This window comes from Falco peregrinus, chromosome W, assembly GCF_023634155.1.
Source record: "Falco peregrinus isolate bFalPer1 chromosome W, bFalPer1.pri, whole genome shotgun sequence".
Taxonomy (NCBI): Eukaryota; Metazoa; Chordata; class Aves; order Falconiformes; family Falconidae; genus Falco; species Falco peregrinus.
The window spans coordinates 12560790-12578393 of NC_073743.1; the positions used below are offsets into that span (position 1 = coordinate 12560790).

At 39.9% G+C, this 17604-nt stretch overlaps 1 protein-coding gene across 5 annotated transcripts in view; it reads left to right on the top strand.

Moving 5' to 3' along the window:
- LOC129783125 (kinesin-like protein KIF2A) overlaps nucleotides 1-17396 on the top strand; it is an 86776-nt gene extending 69380 nt beyond the window's left edge. For 3 of the 5 annotated variants that reach the window (XM_055792877.1, XM_055792878.1, XM_055792876.1), the window contains 5 exons: nucleotides 1618-1685; nucleotides 4479-4629; nucleotides 6872-6973; nucleotides 9328-9463; nucleotides 15627-17396. In XM_055792877.1, coding sequence (XP_055648852.1) covers nucleotides 1618-1685; nucleotides 4479-4629; nucleotides 6872-6973; nucleotides 9328-9463; nucleotides 15627-15712 — 543 coding nt within the window. In that variant the 3' untranslated portion in view covers nucleotides 15713-17396. Of the gene's footprint in view, nucleotides 1-1617; nucleotides 1686-3253; nucleotides 3368-3496; nucleotides 3666-4478; nucleotides 4630-6871; nucleotides 6974-9327; nucleotides 9464-15626 lie in introns of those variants that run through there. The other 2 variants (XM_055792880.1, XR_008745113.1) reach the window with 2 other exon arrangements.
- The last annotated feature ends 208 nt before the right edge of the window (nucleotides 17397-17604 follow it).

Genomic DNA, 17604 nt, shown 5'->3' on the forward strand with positions numbered 1-17604 from the left:
TCCTTGTTGGTGAGAAAAATGTCCAGCATGGCATCTCTCCTCATTGATTCTTCTATCACTTGGAGAAGGAAATTATCATTAACACATTCCAGGAACCTCCTGGATTGCCCATGCCCTGCTGTGTTGTCCCTCCAACATATATGGGGGTGGTTGAAGTCCCCCATGAGGACCAGGGCTTGTGCATGTGAGGCTGCTCTTATCTGTCTATAGAGGGCTTCATCCACTCGGTCTTCCTGGTCAGATGGCCTGTAGCAGACCCCCATTATAATGTCACCTGTCCTTGCCCTCCCTTTAATCCTGACCCATAAGCTCTTATTTGGCTCCTCATCCATCCCCAGGAGGAGCTTCATGCACTCCAGCTGGTCATTGACATAGATGGCAACACCCCCTCCTCGTCTCCCCTGCCTGTCCTTCCTAAAGACCCTATATCCTTCCATCCCAACACTCCAGTCATAGGAGCCATCCCCCCACATCTCCATGATGTCAGTAAGATCATAGGCCTGCAGGTGTGTGCATGTCTCTAACTCCTCTTGTTTATTCCCCATGCTTCATGCATTTGCATAGAGGCATTTAAGTTGGGCCCCTGATGAAGCTGACTTATGGCTGGAGTGGCTGGAATTCCTTTGTGCTGCTCTTCAAGTGCTTTCCTGCTGACCTACAATCCCTCTCCAGCCTCTGGACATCTCTTGCTGACGCTGGCATCAAACCGGTAGGAGTGAGATGTATTGAGGATCCCCTCCCCTGGCAATTTCAGTTTAAAGCCCTCTTCACCAGCTTGGCAAGCCCATGACCAAAGATGCTCTTCCCCTTCTCTGACAGATGGACTCCATCAGCCCCTAGGAAGCCAGGTTTCTCAAAGTGAGTCCCATGGTCTAAGTAGCTGAACCCCCAGCTGCGGCACCAGTCCTCTAACCATTTGTTGGTTCACCAGATTCAACTGGCCCTTTCAAACCCCTTCCCTTTGACCAGGAGGATTGATGAAAAAGCTACCTGTGCTTCAGAGTCTCTTACCACCGCTCCCAGGGCTCTGTAATCCTTGATCCTACTCAGACTGCTCCCTGGCTGTATCACCAGTGCCCATGTAAAATATCAGTAGCAGATAATAGTCAGTGGACTGTACAAGGCTTCATAGTATCTCAGTGACGTTCCTGATATGAGCCCCCAGTAAGCAGCACACCTCTCTAGAGAGCATGTCAGGTTGGCAAATGGGTGCCTTCATACCTCTCAGAAGAGTCTATAAAAATAATCTGGTAATTATTTGCAGGATACATTAGACTTACTTTTACAGAGTTTCATATTTCCCTTTTTGAGGAGTCTTATTTTTTCAATTAGAGTTTTGCATTTACATGTCATATTACAAAAACTGTGAGATGGGGGAATTTGAAATGTCTATGAATTCTTTATGTTTCAGGTATGGTTGAAAAAAATAAATTGAAGCTTTGACTTTACAGCTCTCTTCTTGAGATGTCATTCTATGAAGACAAGCTGTATACAGTAGACAAGTTTTGTAGAACATCTCAAATGAAAGTGGAGATTAAAAAAATAAAGTTGATTTGAATTAATCTACCCTTTCATCTGTACAAAGCAATTTATTAATGTGTGGCTTGTTTTCTCCAGATTGCTACAATTTCTCCAGGGATGGCATCTTGTGAAAACACTCTAAATACATTGAGATATGCAAATAGGTATGGAAAATGTTATTGCTTATAGCTATACTGGCTGTTGATCACTGATGTTTGGAATACTGTTGTTCCATGATATATAATTTTTTTAACTACTTGTATAATTTTAGTGTACTTGCATTTCTCAATAACATTAAAACCAAAATGCTGATTACTGCTTCAGGCTCACATTTAATTTAATTTGTCACTTTTTGCAACCATTGCAAGAGAATCAATAGAAACTGCATTTAAGCCATTATCTAGAGATGGATATAGTATGGATTGCAAGGAATCTGGGAGATGCCCCTATTAGTTTTGCCCCTGCTCTAGAGACATCACCTCTTGCATTAGGGATAGTCAGTTTTCATGATGATTCCCTGGGGTGTTAGCTGAAATACCTTTCTGCAATGTGATTTTTCATCCCCTTGGTAGAATTGCATTCAGCTGTCAGCCTGTTTCTTTTATATATATTCATCTCTTCAGTGAGTGTGAAAGAAGCCTTCCCCCACTGCAGTTCTCCTTAGTTTAATGTTTGTGAAATGGGGTCCTGCATGTGCCTGCAATTAGACCTTCGACTCAGAGACCCACCTCCTGCTTTGCTGCAAAGAACAAAGGAGGCAAAGAAGTTTCTGGGCCACCAGAAAGCCTGGTTTTGCCAGAAGAGGCTACCACTAAGTGGCCTGCTTCCCTCAGTGAAAGATAGGGCAGAACCACGTCTGCTTCTGCTTGGCTGGGCACCCCCTGACCAGTCACTAATTGGGCACAGAGAGCTGCTAGGGAAGCTTACTGCCTGCTCCTCTGTATCCAGATGTCTTTGTGTTTGGATCAAAGGAGTTAGTAACAAATCTGCCTGGCTTGGATGGGTCTATGTGATTTCCTTCCTGGTGAGAAGGGGACATCTATTCCCCTGCTTACAGTAACATAAACAAAGGATGTTGCACATTCATCAAGACTCGTTGGATCTTTCTATCCCTTATAGAATATGCATTGCTGAAGTGACTCCAGAAAAAGACACTGCAAAACAAATTAAATACCTATTTCTAGTATACTAAATTGTTGTGCTGAAAGTATTTCTTCCCCTTGGTGTTACAATTCTATGTTGTTATGGAGTAACTGCCTATCACTGTAAAGTTGCTTCATGTGTTTTGTGTAGTATTTAAAATTTTTTCTAGCAATATATCATTTTCATAGTACAATTAGGTTTTAGGTGCTGAACACCAGTGTCTGCACAGTGTAAGATGGGGGGCAGTATAGAATTTAAAGTATTGTAGTGGTTTGATATGTTAAAAGGAGCAATTTAATGGAATATTGAATGTAGAATAAATTTTATTAACTGCATGAACTGAAATCTGGAATTACTCTTCTGAAAACATTTCTATTATAGTCTCCTGCAAATTAGCAGCACTAGTTTTGTTCAATTTTGTTAGTGATCTGTAACTATTTGCAGAAGGTTTAAATATGTCAGCACTCTTACTTGTGTTTTAATATAAAAATAACTCTATTAAAGAAGAATGCTAATCAAAGATTTGTCATTTTAACTGTGTTTATGAGAACATTTTCTTTTAATTTGCTGCTGTATCTTGCTGCTGCAGAGTAAAGGAATTTGGAATTAGTCCTTCGGACATTCCCTTCTCACAGGGTAGTGGCAGTCGCTCTGATCTCTCTCCTTCCTATGAGTATGATGACTTTTCTCCTTCAGTCACCAGGTCTACTTCATTCTATACATGGAATCTTTATTTTTAAGTTTTCTTTTTGGCAATGTAATTTTACAGACCAACCTTTCATTAGTCCCCTTGCCTTGAGTCACACATATTTGTTTTTATTTTGTTTGGCAGGTGATAGTTCTGCATGATCTGCAATCATCTTCCCACTATTTTGTTCACCCTCCTTAAACATCCACACTCTGTATCCAGGCTTGCTGGTTTCTTTCATACATTTAAAAAAAAAATGGTGATGTCGATTTTGTACATTTAGTGGACCAAATATGACAAGTCTGTGTATAGGGTAATTTGAATATGTCTAATTAAAAAAGAAAACAATTTTATTATGTATACATTTTTAAAACTTTTCATCACTCTGAAGATGAATGAAATACAGTTTCCATTGTAGTAAATATGTGCTACTTGAGAAAAAAATCCCCTTAAAAAATGAATAATTTGTTGTAAAACTTGCTATATTTGCAGACTTTGATGTGTCTGTTTCATAAACGTTCTTTTAAATGAGCTTTTTTTGGACAGGATCATTATCAGTCTTTTAAACTATTTTCATGCTGCAAGAGCCTAACATTTTAAGATATCTTCACCTTTGAAAATATTTTAATTAAAAGAACTATTCATTCTCTGGTATACTTGTTTACAAATTATTTTCTTCAGAATTCTTGGTGGATTTGCTTATAACAGCTGGTGGGGTACTGATTGACTCATTTTTTTAAAGCATGTTTGTGTGCACAGAAAAAGAAAGATGGTCTGGTTTAGGGTGCTGAATGAACTTTTCTTTAAAATATTATTCAGTGTTAAGGAGTTAATATTGAGGGTTTGGAAAGTTTTGCCCTCTTAACAGTTAATGAATAGTATCAATCAAAAAATGCCTCTTGCTAGAAGATGGACTGTAATCCACCTACAAGTAGTTGAAATTCAATGTTACATGCTTTTTAGGAGCTGGACTAACATCTTTTTGTCACTGAAAGTACATTAAATTTGTGAAGCTGACATCATCATCCTAATTAAAAGTGCATAAACCCATAGGGCTTTATTTTTGGTGTTAACTTTTTTGTACAGGAAGTTACTAATCTACAAATGAAATATTTTCTGATTGTAGGGTGAAGGAGCTGATGGTTGATCCTAACACTGCAGGAGATATCCGTCCCATTATACACCATGCTCCAAATCAGATCAATGACTTAGAGACACAGTGGAGTGTGGGGAGCTCTCCTCAGAGAGATGATCTCAAACTGCTTTGTGAACAAAATGTGAGTGGTTTACAGCATTACATGGAAATAGATGTTGATAAATACAGTGGCAGAACAAATCCAGAGTAATGTGTATTTATAGTGTGTTAGCAATGTCATTAAGTAGATACAGCATGCCCCTTCACCTTTTCACTTTATGATATTATGTTCATTCCCATACACACAAAAAAAAAAGGTTCCTTGAAGGGTGAGAGGAGAATGTTTTATTTTTCTTTATCTTCCTTGCTGATGATGCTGGAAAACCTTGGAATGAAGAAAATTGCTAAGAGACTTTTTGTACTTTTAGCAGCAAGGTATTTAATTTCTGCGCAGGGGAGGTGGTTTGCACCACAGAAACTCACTCCAAAGTACAGGTGTGAAACAGGCTAATTTATACATTTGACATACATGATTGCAACATCTTTTTATACATTATTCATGTAATTACAACATCTCATTGCATATTAATGATAGGCAGAGTCTAGATGGGGCCTGGGTGGAGTTTAGGTGGAGTCTTCTCTTGGCATCAATTTTTAGAGGGTTGTTCTGGCCTTTAGCCTTGTTCAGGTGGTCTTCCTCAGAGTTGCATTTTTCAACTTTCTTTCATACATGACCATGCCAGGATTTTGTACATGAATCTTGGCTTATTACCATTTCCTTCTATTAATGTCTAACTCTACATAATTTATGATTTCTAGTACCTGGTACAGCGATTTCCAACAATGGCTTAGGCCTGGGTACAGTGAGCAAGAACAGGGCGATTCAGCACTACATGCTATGGTTCCTCAGTAACCAAGTTGTGCAATCTTGTAAGGCAGGACAGAACTTTTACCTGAGACTTTTCTCCGGTGGATCTTTAGGTTTTTAGGCCTTTTTCCTTTTCACTGATTAGGACTTTTAATGTCTAGGCAGGGTCTGCTCTAGGCTTTTGTGGTTTTTAGTGTGCATTTTTTCCAGTATAGATTCATCCCTTTTATTAGGTAGTTAGAAGTAGCCTGGGGAATGCATCCATTTTATTTAACACTCCTGTGTTTTTTACCATTACGTTCCCTGTATGCAGCACCTGTTTCAAGCAAATTTGCCTTTCTCTGCATTTAGAAATCTGGCTACCCATCATTCCTCTTCTCAACAACCTGATTTTCATGGAGTGAAACCCTAGAGACATGTTTGGGAGAGTGCTACATCATGTTCCCAGGATGTCTCCCTGGGCTGCATGAGCTAGGGCTGAGAGGCATTTTCTAAAGGGCATTTTTCCCTCGCTGCTGATTAGCAGCTCTAGTCCTGGTTCCTTAAATGTTCAACAGGGATTAAAACCTGGTTTGTGAAAATGCTGATGAAAGATAGAAAGGAAAAATCCTTACTACCCTAACATTTTTCTCAAGACTCTGCATTCTCAAACACCTCTTCATGGTGTTTGCAGTATTTCTCATTTTAGTAACTGACTCTTCTTCCAGGACTCTATTTTATAAGGACGTGCTAGTGATTCCTAGAGCTTCCCACTGGACAGTCCTTCCAGCCAAATAGCCTTTCATATCATACTTTTCTGTTGTTCATGTGGAATTCAGTTAAGCTTTACAATGTGTTTTTAAAAAGATTTTAAATGTATGGTATAAGGAACCATACTGTCTTGCTAAAACATTAATTGCAGCTTACCTAGCACTTTCCCCTTTGATTGTTAACTATTTATGTCTAAAGAAGTCCTGTTTGTCCCAGTTTGTAAATCCATATTATGCATCCTTCTAATGTATTAATCACTACATACTTTTTCGATTTTTCACTTTACATTTATTCCACTTTTTTTCCCAAAGGATTAATTGAATTTTGATTCCCTGAAATGTATTGAACGTAATTGCTGTTCTCTTTTTTTAAAATTGTTGTCTGTCTATTGTGGTATGCACAACAAAAAGCCCTGATGGAAAATGAGTAAAACCTACTAGAAATTAGCATTCTTCCCTTGTGACTTCCTCCTCCCACGATTTTAACTTGGGGTTTTTTTCACATGAAATATCCTGTTTTCCAGTATTCACTAGGATTAGTGGCTGGAAATTTTTAATGAATATGAATTAAATTTAACTCTGTGAGCATTTTAAATGTATTGCCCTCTCCACTGATTTCTGAAGATTTTCTTGTTAGAAGTATTAAGTTCTATTTTTGATGGGTTCTGCTTTCTGCATATTTCTTTTTATGTTCTGGGATGGATCACATTCAATATTTTTCCTGTAGCCACAGTTCTTTCCAGACTAACAAGTTTTATTGTTTTTAGGAAGAGGAAGTTTCTCCACAGTTGTTTACTTTCCATGAAGCTGTGTCACAAATGGTAGAAATGGAAGAACAAGTAGTAGAAGACCACAGGGCTGTCTTCCAGGTAAAAGATGAAGCTCTACTTTGTTTTATTCTAATCCAGGCATTCAGGTTTTCCCAGTGAAAGTGCATACTCTTGAAGATGTAGGATATCATCTTGTCATTCCACTGCTGTCTGAGATTTCTAAATTGTTTTATTGCACTAAGCCCATTGTAGCAAAGAAATAGGAACAGATGTTTAGATCTCATAACCATTAATCTTTGTCCCCATGGTGAAAAAGAAGCATATTTTTCTACCATCCCAGAAATTTAATAAAATTTTCCTTTTCTTCTCAACAAACATTCCTAAATAGACTGTTCATTGTAAGAAAAGTTGCTATTTTCTTTTTAGTATTTTAACAATTTAATATATTTTCTGTTAGTTCTTTTCCAGCATTAGTGACTGTTTTTTCTAGTTGCAGGGAGCTTACTGAGATTGGTCTTGAAATTTTCAATTTCACTGTATAATCTATGCCAATATTCCTATGCCAAAGCTGTCAATTAATAATAATGTCTCTATATAGTAATGTCTCTATCAGCACTGTTTGGTCACCTCCTTCTAAGATACTGCAATACTCCCTCCAAGTATCTCCTGTATCTCCTCTAAATATCCTTTTGTGACATCTTCATCCTAGATACTGAAGAAACAAATATATTTCTAACTGCCTGTTTACTTCCTTTTTACAGATACATAAAGGTTTCACTTGCTATTAGTCAGGGTCTTTGGAAGGAATACTGCCCACGCAGTGTAATGCTGGTCAGTGCCACAGAGCCTTTTACATTCACAAAATACACTGTAGTAATGAGTTACTAGTTGTCAGAAGGCAATATGAGTTGCTTCTGTTCATAACCTTAGAGTCTTTAGTTGGGCTGTCCATTTGGCACATCTGCTGCAAGAAAACAGCAAAACATTAAACCTGTAGGCAATACACACATCTCCTCAATTTAGGTATCTAACTTAGTGGAACATTGATGTGTGTTCATGTAATACAGTAGGATGCTAAATAACACATTTTAAAACAGATGTAAAGATTTAGTTATTATGAAGCATTAGCCCTGAAGTAAAACATGCAGAAGTGTGAAAGTCCTATGTCATATGTCATAGCCATGTCCTAATGCTTGCAACTTCTGGAGAGACAAGCTGCATTAGTTTAAGATGTTACTGCCTCTGTGTGTCCATCTGGCCTTATGCTGGAGATTACTGCTTCTCACAGCAGTCATTAGAAGGAAATGTGTCCAAGCCTCAGCTCCCTTCATTCACAGCATGGCTTGTTAGTTTATGCCATGAGTGGAATGGGCTACACCAATACAAAATCTACAAACTGTAACATGCAGAAGTTGTCTTCTGTGAGCTTTCTCCTGGAAGGTGTTGATTCTGGCATACAAAACATCCTATCCTAACAAAAATGTCTAAAATAGATCAACTGAATGAATTGTGCTCTAGTGGTGTTGGTCTTCCTTTGTTTCTTGGATATACGAGTTTACATGAAATGATATGAATCCTATCCTGATGTGAGCTCCATCTGTCTGAAAGCCAACAAAACATACATGGGGTATGGAATATGCTTTCAATATTACTTGGACTACTGAGAACAGAGGGAAAGACTTAATTTTAATATTTCAGGCCCACCATGCCTAGAACTGTCAGCTGCTTTCTTCTTTTTTTATATTCAAAGCATTTCCAATGGGATCGGTTTTCCTGATCACAGCTTTGCATGGTTCTGTAAGCTTTAAGCTCCTCGTTGCATTCTTCTTTGCTGCAAGACTTTTTCTTCCCCTCTCTTTTTTTTGTGTAATATTCAGAGTGCAAAGATGTCTAAGAGCTGCTTTAACCGACTTTTACAGTACTCTTATCAGTCTGGAGAGTTAGCTCATGCAATAGAAAGCTTAAAATAGCTCTTCTTTTATACAGCTTCTCTAAAACCTGGGTTTGAGTATGCACAGAATTATTTTGGCTCCTTGACTGTAGTAATGACACTGTGTTTATAGTCAGTGGCAACCAGCCCATACTTAAACTGAAGCCTGGATTCAAAGTTTGATACCTATCTAAGGGGACACAATCATGACATAAAGTTCTGAGTTTCTTAGCTTTACAACCACCTAATGTTCTGAATTTGAAGAGAACTGGGGTAGCTGGGGTTTATCTGTTGCTGGTATGACCACTGGAGTTAAGAAACTATGTAGAAAACATACCGTTTTCCTGAATTAGGAATAAGGATTCATTTTAGAATTGAAATCTTTTATAGTGAGGTGACTAGACAGTAAAAGTGTGGTCATCTTGAGAAAAGGAGTACTTCATTTCTTTGTCTTGAAACTTGTGTTGAAACTTTGCTAATGTATTTAGTTGTGGATTGTTTTTTTATTTTAACTTTTATCTAGGAATCTATTAGATGGCTAGAAGATGAAAAAGCTCTTCTTGAGATGACAGAAGAAGTAGACTATGATGTGGATTCTTACGCTACCCAACTTGAAGCAATTCTAGAGCAAAAAATTGATATTCTGGCTGAACTTAGAGGTAGATTGCTTTTAATCATGTTTTGTGTGCATTTTTATTTGCCATAGAGACTTGCAGTAATAATGAGGAGGAAAAAAAGAGTGTGGTTATGTTTTGAGGTTTTTTTTCACCTTATGCTGTCCTGTAATGTTCTGTGGAAGGAACATTTATTCTGCTGCCTAAGAACAAGTTCACATCTGTGTTCGGTTCATCCTAGTTTAAATGAAGAGTCTCTGCTTTACCCCCAGGAAGTATAAACTTGATCCTGCAACTTTGGTTGTTTTTTTTTCTTTGTTCCAAAACAATAAAGGAAGGAAAAAGAAAGTCCAAAAGAACTGTACAAAAAAAGAAGGTAATGCAATGAGGACGAAGTAGTAGGAACTCCCAGCTCCTGCTATACTGCACTCTATAGTGTAGCAGGGAGCCTACAGCTGTTTTTCAGTCTGTGCTTAAGAGTAGTATTGAGCTCTGAGTAGCTTGGCTGTTAGCCTACTTTTTTCCTCAGCAGCCTTTCTGTCGGAATTTTGTCAGCCTCTCTGTTGAAAAACAAACTGCTGATAATTCTTAGTTCCCAAAACTGACTCTTCCACTTGTCTTCTAAAATCAGTATGTCAGCTTGGTACCTCATGGAGATTAATTTTTCATTTTAGTTTCTGTATTTATTTGGATTCCAACAGACATGCTAAACTGGTAAAAATTCAAGGGTGGTTGTTTGGTTTTTTATCTGTGTTAGAAAACTCCTTATAAGATAAATCTTACTTTTTACTCAGTCTGAGTATCTGCTGTAAGTTAGAAGAATGCATCAAGCAAATCGGATGTGGCCTGCTTGCCTTGTAAACATGTATTGGCACCAGTATACTTTAGCAGATGTACATTCCTTTGCTTATTATGGATGATGGCTTCCTTTTCAGGAAAAGACAATTTGAGACACCAGCAGTGAAAAAACAGTTTAGGTGACTCCCTGTTCTTCCAAAACTTATTAGATACCGCTTTTGAAACTAGATACTGGAGGTACGGGATATCTAAAAGATCCTTGCATCTTTACAGGCAGCATGATACATGTATAGCTTTACAGGAGGGAAGAACTGTTAAGTCAAAGATTCTTTCTACCAGTAACTTCTGTTATGCTCATGGCACATAATGGTCACTGAATATTTCAGCTTTTATTCCTGTCACATTGGGACTGACTTTTTAATGCTATCATTGTGGTTTCCTTCTTCCCATTCTTGAGCAATGTACTGGGGAAGGGGGGGGGGGGGGAGGGGGGGCTAAAAATACAAAAGGATGCCATACATCCTTTCTCAGGCTTTTCCCATTGTTGTACTAGTTATTCTGAAACAAATGAATGATGAATTTATCTATTTACTTCCAAAATATAATCACAGATGTTTTTCACATTCATAGAAAAGTTGTCCTGCACAACATCCTTGTCTCTAAAATGGAGAGACATAGATTTGACAGGTAGACGACTCAGTGGATAAGGAACTGGCTGGATGGTCACACTCAAAGAGTTGCAGTCAATGGCTCGATGTCCAAGTGGAAGCCAGTGACGAGTGGTATCCTTCAGGGGTCCATATTGGGACCAGTATTATTTAACATCTTTGTTGTCAACATGGGCAGTAGGATTGAGTGCACCCTCAGCGAGTTTGTCAACAACACCAAGCTGAGTAGCATGGTTGATACTCTAGAGGGAAGGAATGCCACCCAGAGGGACCTTGACAGGCTTGAGAGGTGGGTCCATGCAAACCTCATGAAGTTCAACAAGGCCAAGTGCAATTGTGGTCCTGCACGTGGATCAGAGCAATCCCAAGCACAAATACAGGCTGGGCGGAGAATGGATTGAGAGCAGCCCTGGGGAGAAGGACTTGGGAGTGTTGGTAGAGAAGCTCAAAATGGCCCGGCAATGTGCACTTGCAGCCCAGAAAGCCAATTGCATCCTGGGCTGCATCAAAAGATGTGTAGCCAGCAGGTCAAGGGAGGTGATTCTGCCCCTCTACTTGGCTCTCGTGAGAGCCCACCTGCAGTACTGCGTTCAGCTCTGGGGTCCCCAACATAAGAAGGACATGGACCTGCTCAAGCAAGTCCAGAGGAGGGCCACAAAGATGATCACAGAGCTGGAGCACCTCTCCTATGAAGACAGGCTGAGAGAGTTTTTCAGCCAGAGAAGAGAAGGCTCCAGGGTATGTGGTGATAGGATGAGGGGGATGGCTTTAAGCTGAAAGACGGTAGATTTAGATTAGGTATTAGGAAGAGCTTTACTGTGAGGGTGGTGAGACACTGGAACAGGTTTCCTGGAGAAGTGTTCAAGGTCAGGTTGGATGGAGCTTTAAGCAACCTGTTCTAATGGAAGGTGTCCCTGCCCATAGCAGGGGGTTTGGAACTAGATGATATTTAAGGTCCCTTCCAACCCAAACCATTCTATGATTCTATGAAAAATTGGGGGGAGTAGAATTTACTCTGCTAGTTTTTCAAATGGACAGAAGTTACTGATTGCATGCTAATTACAATTTTGAACCTGTCTAAGGATGGTTTGGAAGCTACTGGGAAGGAAAAGGAAATATGTAGTATGTATCTCCCTATACTCTGTAAGTTAGAAGCAGAATTTAAGTGTGAACAGGTTACATTTGAGAATAGAATAGAACAGAACAGAACATAATAGAATAGTTGCAGTTGGAAGGGACCTACAACAATTATCTAGTCCAACTGCCTGACCTCTTCAAGGCTGATCAAAAGTTAAAGCATGTTATTCAGGGCACTATCCAAATGCCTCTTGGACACTGACAGGCTTGGGACATTGACCACCTCTCTATGAAGCCTGTTCCAGTGTTTGACCACCCTCTCAGTAAATAAATGCTTCCTAATGTCCAGTCTAAACCTCCTCTGACACAGCTTTGAACCATTCCCATGCATTATGTCACTGGATACCCGGGAGAAGAGATCAGCACCTCCCTCTCCACTTCCCCTCCTCAGAAAGCTGCAGAGAGCAATGAGGTCACCCCTCAGCCTCCTTTTCTCCAAACTAGATAAGCCCAGAGTCCTTAGCTGCTCCTCATAGGACATGCCTTCCAGCCCTTTCACCAGCTTTGTTGCCCCCTTCTGAATGCATTCAAGGACTGTCACATCCTTCTTAAATTGTGGGGCCCAGAACTGCACACAGTACTCAAGGTGAGGCCGCACCAATGATGAATACAGCAGGATAATCACCTCTTTTGACTGGCTGGTTATACTGTGTTTGATGCACCTCAGGATGTGGTTTGCCCTCTTGGCTGCCAGGGCACACTGCTGACTCATATTGAGCCTGTTGTCAACCAGCACCCCCAGATCCTTTTCTTCAGGGCTGCTTTCCAGCCACTCTTCTCCCAGTTTATACTTGTTTCTGGTTTTACTCCATCCCAGGTGCAGAATCTGGCATTTGTACTTCTTATATTTTATTCTATTGATGATTGCCCAATGCTCCAATCTATCTAGATCCCTCTGCAAGGCCTCTTGTCCCTCGAGAGAGTCAACAGCACCTCCCAGCTGGGTATCATCAACAAACTTGCTAATGGTGTATTCAACTTCTACATCTAGATCACTGATAAAAATAATGAACAGAACTGGCCCTTGAATCGATCCCTGAGGAACACCGCTGATGACCAGTCACCAGCCAGATGTAGCCCCATTCATTACAACACTGTGATCCCTGCCATTCAGGCAGTTCTTCACCCAGTACCTGCTCATCATTCCTCACTGCTGGAGAAAGTTATGGAGCAGATCATCTTGAGTGCCATCACACAGCACACAGGAAAACCCAGTCAGCATGGATTTATGAAAGGCAGGTCCTGCTTGACTAACCTGATCTCTCCTTCTATGACAAGACGGCCTGCCTAGTGGATGAGGGAAAGGCTGTGGATATTCTTTACCTAGACTTTAGTAAAGCCTTTGACACTATTTCCCACTGCATTCTCCTGGAGAAACTGGCTGCTCATGGCTTGGACAGGCATACTGTTTGCTGAGTAAAAAACTGACTGGATGGCCGGGCCCAAAGAGTTGTGGCAAATAGAGTTACATCCAGCTGTCACCTGGTCACAAGTGGTGTTCCCCAGGGCTCAGTATTGGTGCCAGTCCTGTTTAATATCTTTATCAACAATCTGGAAAAGGAGATTGGGTGCACCCTCAGTAAGTTTGCAGATGACACCACATTGGGGGGTGGTGGTGGTGATCTGCTTGAGGGTAAGAAGGCTCTGCAGAGGGATCTGGACAGGCTGGCTAGATGGGCTGAAGCCAATTGTATGAGGTTCAACAAGGCTCAGTGCCATGTCCTGCACTTGGGTCACAACAACCCCATGCAATGCTACAGGCTTGGGGAAGAGTGGCTGGAAAGCTGCCTGGCAGAAAAGGAGCTGGGGGTGTTGGTCGATAGCCAGCTGAATATGAGCCAGCAGTGTGCCCAGGTGGCCAAGGTGGCCAATAGCATCCTGGCTTGTATCAGAAATAGTGTGGCCAGCAGGACTAGGGAAGTGATCTTCCCTATTTACTTGGCACTGGTGAGGCCACACCTCAAATAGTGTGTTAAGTTTTGGGCCCCTCACTACAAGAAAGATATTGAGAGGCTGGAGCATGTCCAAAGAAGAGCAATGAAGCTGGTGGAGGGTCTAGAAAATAAGTCTTATGAGGAGCAGCTGAGGGAATTGGGGTTGGAGAAGAGGAGGCTGAGGGGAGACCTTATTGCTCTCTACGACTACTTGAAAGGAGGTTGTAGATAGGCGGGTGTCAGTCTCTTTTCCAAAGTACCAAGTGATAGGACGAGAGGAAACAGCCTTAAGTTGAGCCAAGGGAGGTTTAGATTCAATATTAGGAAAAATTTCACCAAAAAGGTTGTCAAGCACTGGAACAGGCTGCCCAGGGAAGTGATTGAGTCACCATCCCTGGAGGTATTTAAAAGACATGTAGATGTGGCACTTGGGGACATGATTTAGTGGTGGACTTGGCAGTGTTAGTTTAACAGTTGGACTTGATGATATTAAGGGTGTTTTCCAACCTAAATGATTCTATGATTCTGTTCTGTGATCTCACAGTTGGACAACTTGTCCAGAAGGATGCTGTGAGGGACAGTATCAAAAGCCTTACTAAAATCCAGAAAAACTACATCCACTGCCTTTCCTTCATCCACTAGGCAGGTGACCTTATCATAGAAAGATATCAAATTATTTAAATAGGACTTTCCCTTTGTGAACACGTTGACTGTGCCTGATGATTGCATTGTCCTTGAAATGCCTTTCAATAGCAGCCAGTATGTTCTCCATAATTTTTCCGGGAACTGAGGTTAGACTAATAGGTCTGTAGTTTCCTGGGTCTTCCCTCACGCCCTTCTTGTAAACTGTAATAATATTCCAGTCAACAGGGACCTCCCCAGACTCCCAAGACCTTTGGCAGATGATCGAGAGGGGTCCTGCAATAACATCTGCTAGTTCCTTCAGTACTCTGGGATGAATCCCATCAGGCCCCATGGACTTGTGAACATTTAGCTGGTACAGCTGGTCCCTTACAACTTCAGTGTCTACAAATGAAAAGTCACTGTTCCCACACTTGTGGTCTTCTGACTCAGAGGACTGGGCAGCCCAAGATCTGTCAGTATTATAAAACACTGAGTAAAAAAAACCAAAACATTGAATGCCTCTGCTTTGTCTTCATCCCTATTAGTCAGATGACCATCATCAACAAGTATCACTCCAATGTTTTCTTGAGACCTCCTCTTGCTATTAATGTACTTTAACAAGCCCTTACAATCAGACACAACACTGGACAATTTGAACTCTAATTGAGCTTTGGCCTTTCGTATCATCTCCTTGCATATATGAACCACAGCTCTGTAATCTTCCTGCAAAGTCTGACCTTGCTTCCAGAGATTGTACAATTTCTTTTTCCTCTTGAGCTGCACAATGCACTTGTGCAGTTTCCAAACCTATCCTGTCTAGAGACAGGGGTATCATCTAAGGGACTAAGTTGCTAAGCAACTTGCTTGTATGGTGAGTGTTGAATTTAAGCTTATCTCAATCCTCTTGTAGTTTGTAGTATCAGCTATTTTTGTGGAGGAATGTTCTTTGTTGTGCATTAGTGCCAGTATATGAAGTATCAGGGCTTAATTTCAAGATCTGTGTTGAGCACAGGCACATTAGTACTCATTCTCTCTTTTTCATTAAAGATAAAGTGAAATCTTTCCGGGCAGCTCTACAAGAGGAGGAACAGGCCAGTAAACAGATCAACCTGAAAAGACCACGTGCCCTTTGAAATGGGCCTCTGCTGCTAAAGGAATCTATGAACCCATACTGCTGTAGCACACATATGTTACAAAACCCAGTGGCTGTAAGAACTCAGCTACTTGAAAGTGTAAAAATGTTAGAAATGTCTGTGGAAATGTCCTGTTTCTTATTCACCTAAATGACATTTTCAGATTTGTGTGAAATGCTCCTACGATGTCTACAAAATGCTTCTAGGCCAGACAGTACAACCATGCAGGGTTCAGATCTGTGAAGCACTTTGTTTAAAATATTTCATTTATTCAAATTGTGAATTTTGCGTTTGGAAATATTTGTCATGTTTTTAATAATGAAGTAAAACTGTGGCCATTAAAAAGACACAGTATTTCCTTTTAACTATGTTCAGTTTTGTTACAAAGACCAGCTGTGCAGTTTGTGTTTGTATGGATGCATATCTCACTAGTGATTTTACATAACTTATGTTCTACAGACAGCTGTGCTTTTACCTCTTCCCATTCTGTGCCTTGATGAAGGCTTCTTAACCCTAAACATCCTCTTTCTGAAGCACAGCCTTAATAAACAATATTCCTTATTTGTCAATATTTGTCAATACTTTTAGTGTGTGTACATTTCTAATGTGTTTTGAATTTTATTTTTTTTTTGGTGGCTAGTGCATTTCACAGCACTAACAAGAGCTGTTAGAGTGGACAAACAGCTGAACATTCCATGCTCCTTGTAAAAAATCTGGAGTCTAGGTTTATTTGAATATCATAACAAATAGCTATATAATTCTAACATTTTTCCTGTAATAAAAAAACACAACAAAAAATCCAAAAAGTATAAATTATTTGATGTATAATAAAGGGTAATGTTTAAATACTGAGGAGAGTTGTATCTTAGGATAATGCAGATATACAGTATGCGGTATGGTGTGATACTGCTGTCAGAATAAAGGTACAACCTGACTTCTGCATATGGGATAGGATAACTGTCAAAATTCAAGGATCTGGCTAAAGAAATACATATTGGCCTTTCACATATTGTTAAAATTTGGCTTTTGATGCATGACAAGCTTACATGTACATTAACTGTAGTTTGCAGATAGTTTAAGTACCTCTGATGCTTCAAAAAAACTAGCTAATACCTATTTTTCCCTTTATACTATATAGTCCCAGCAACTGAAAAGTGAGGTGAAATTGCATCATTTGAGGATTTGCACAATACCTCTACCTAGTGCTAACAGAAATCCCACAAGTACCTGAATTCTCACAAATGGTACCATGTGTATCAGCACTTATTAGGTGGTGGCACTCAAGTTATTTTTGCAAGTCAGTATCCAAAACAGATTGACCTTTCATGTAAGAATTTGTCAAATTAAGAATTTTAGACCTCTCTGTAAGTTCTCCCTGTTTTCAGGAGTTCATATCAGCAGACTTCCCCTTGGAACTGTTTAAAAATTACTTTTATAATACAAACCTGTTTGTTTGTGCCAGGCCTGGAGGGAAACAAAGGGAAGGCAAAGAGGGTTAAATGAGCCAGGAATTCTCGTAGTGTTTAATATTTGTATCTCACATAGGAAGGTAGGCTATAGGAAGCTCTTGTCGCATCATAGTTAAAAATTAAAAAAAAAAATATATCGTCCTGTGTGTAAACATGAAAACTGAAACAATGTAGATTTTACATACTGTGTTTAATAAATTAAGCTATTAAGTGAATTACAGCTGAGAATTTACTTATATGAAAGTTCTGTTCTGCTTTGGGAAGGGTTTCATTTTGTAAACACATCTGAGTTACACTTTTTAAAAGGCCTCTGATTTCAGAATGAATATTTACTTCTGGAACTAACTATTCTGTACAAATTTGTCATATAGGAAGAAGCACCCCAGAGGACTGTCCTGACAAGTTTTGCAACAGGTCTTAAAA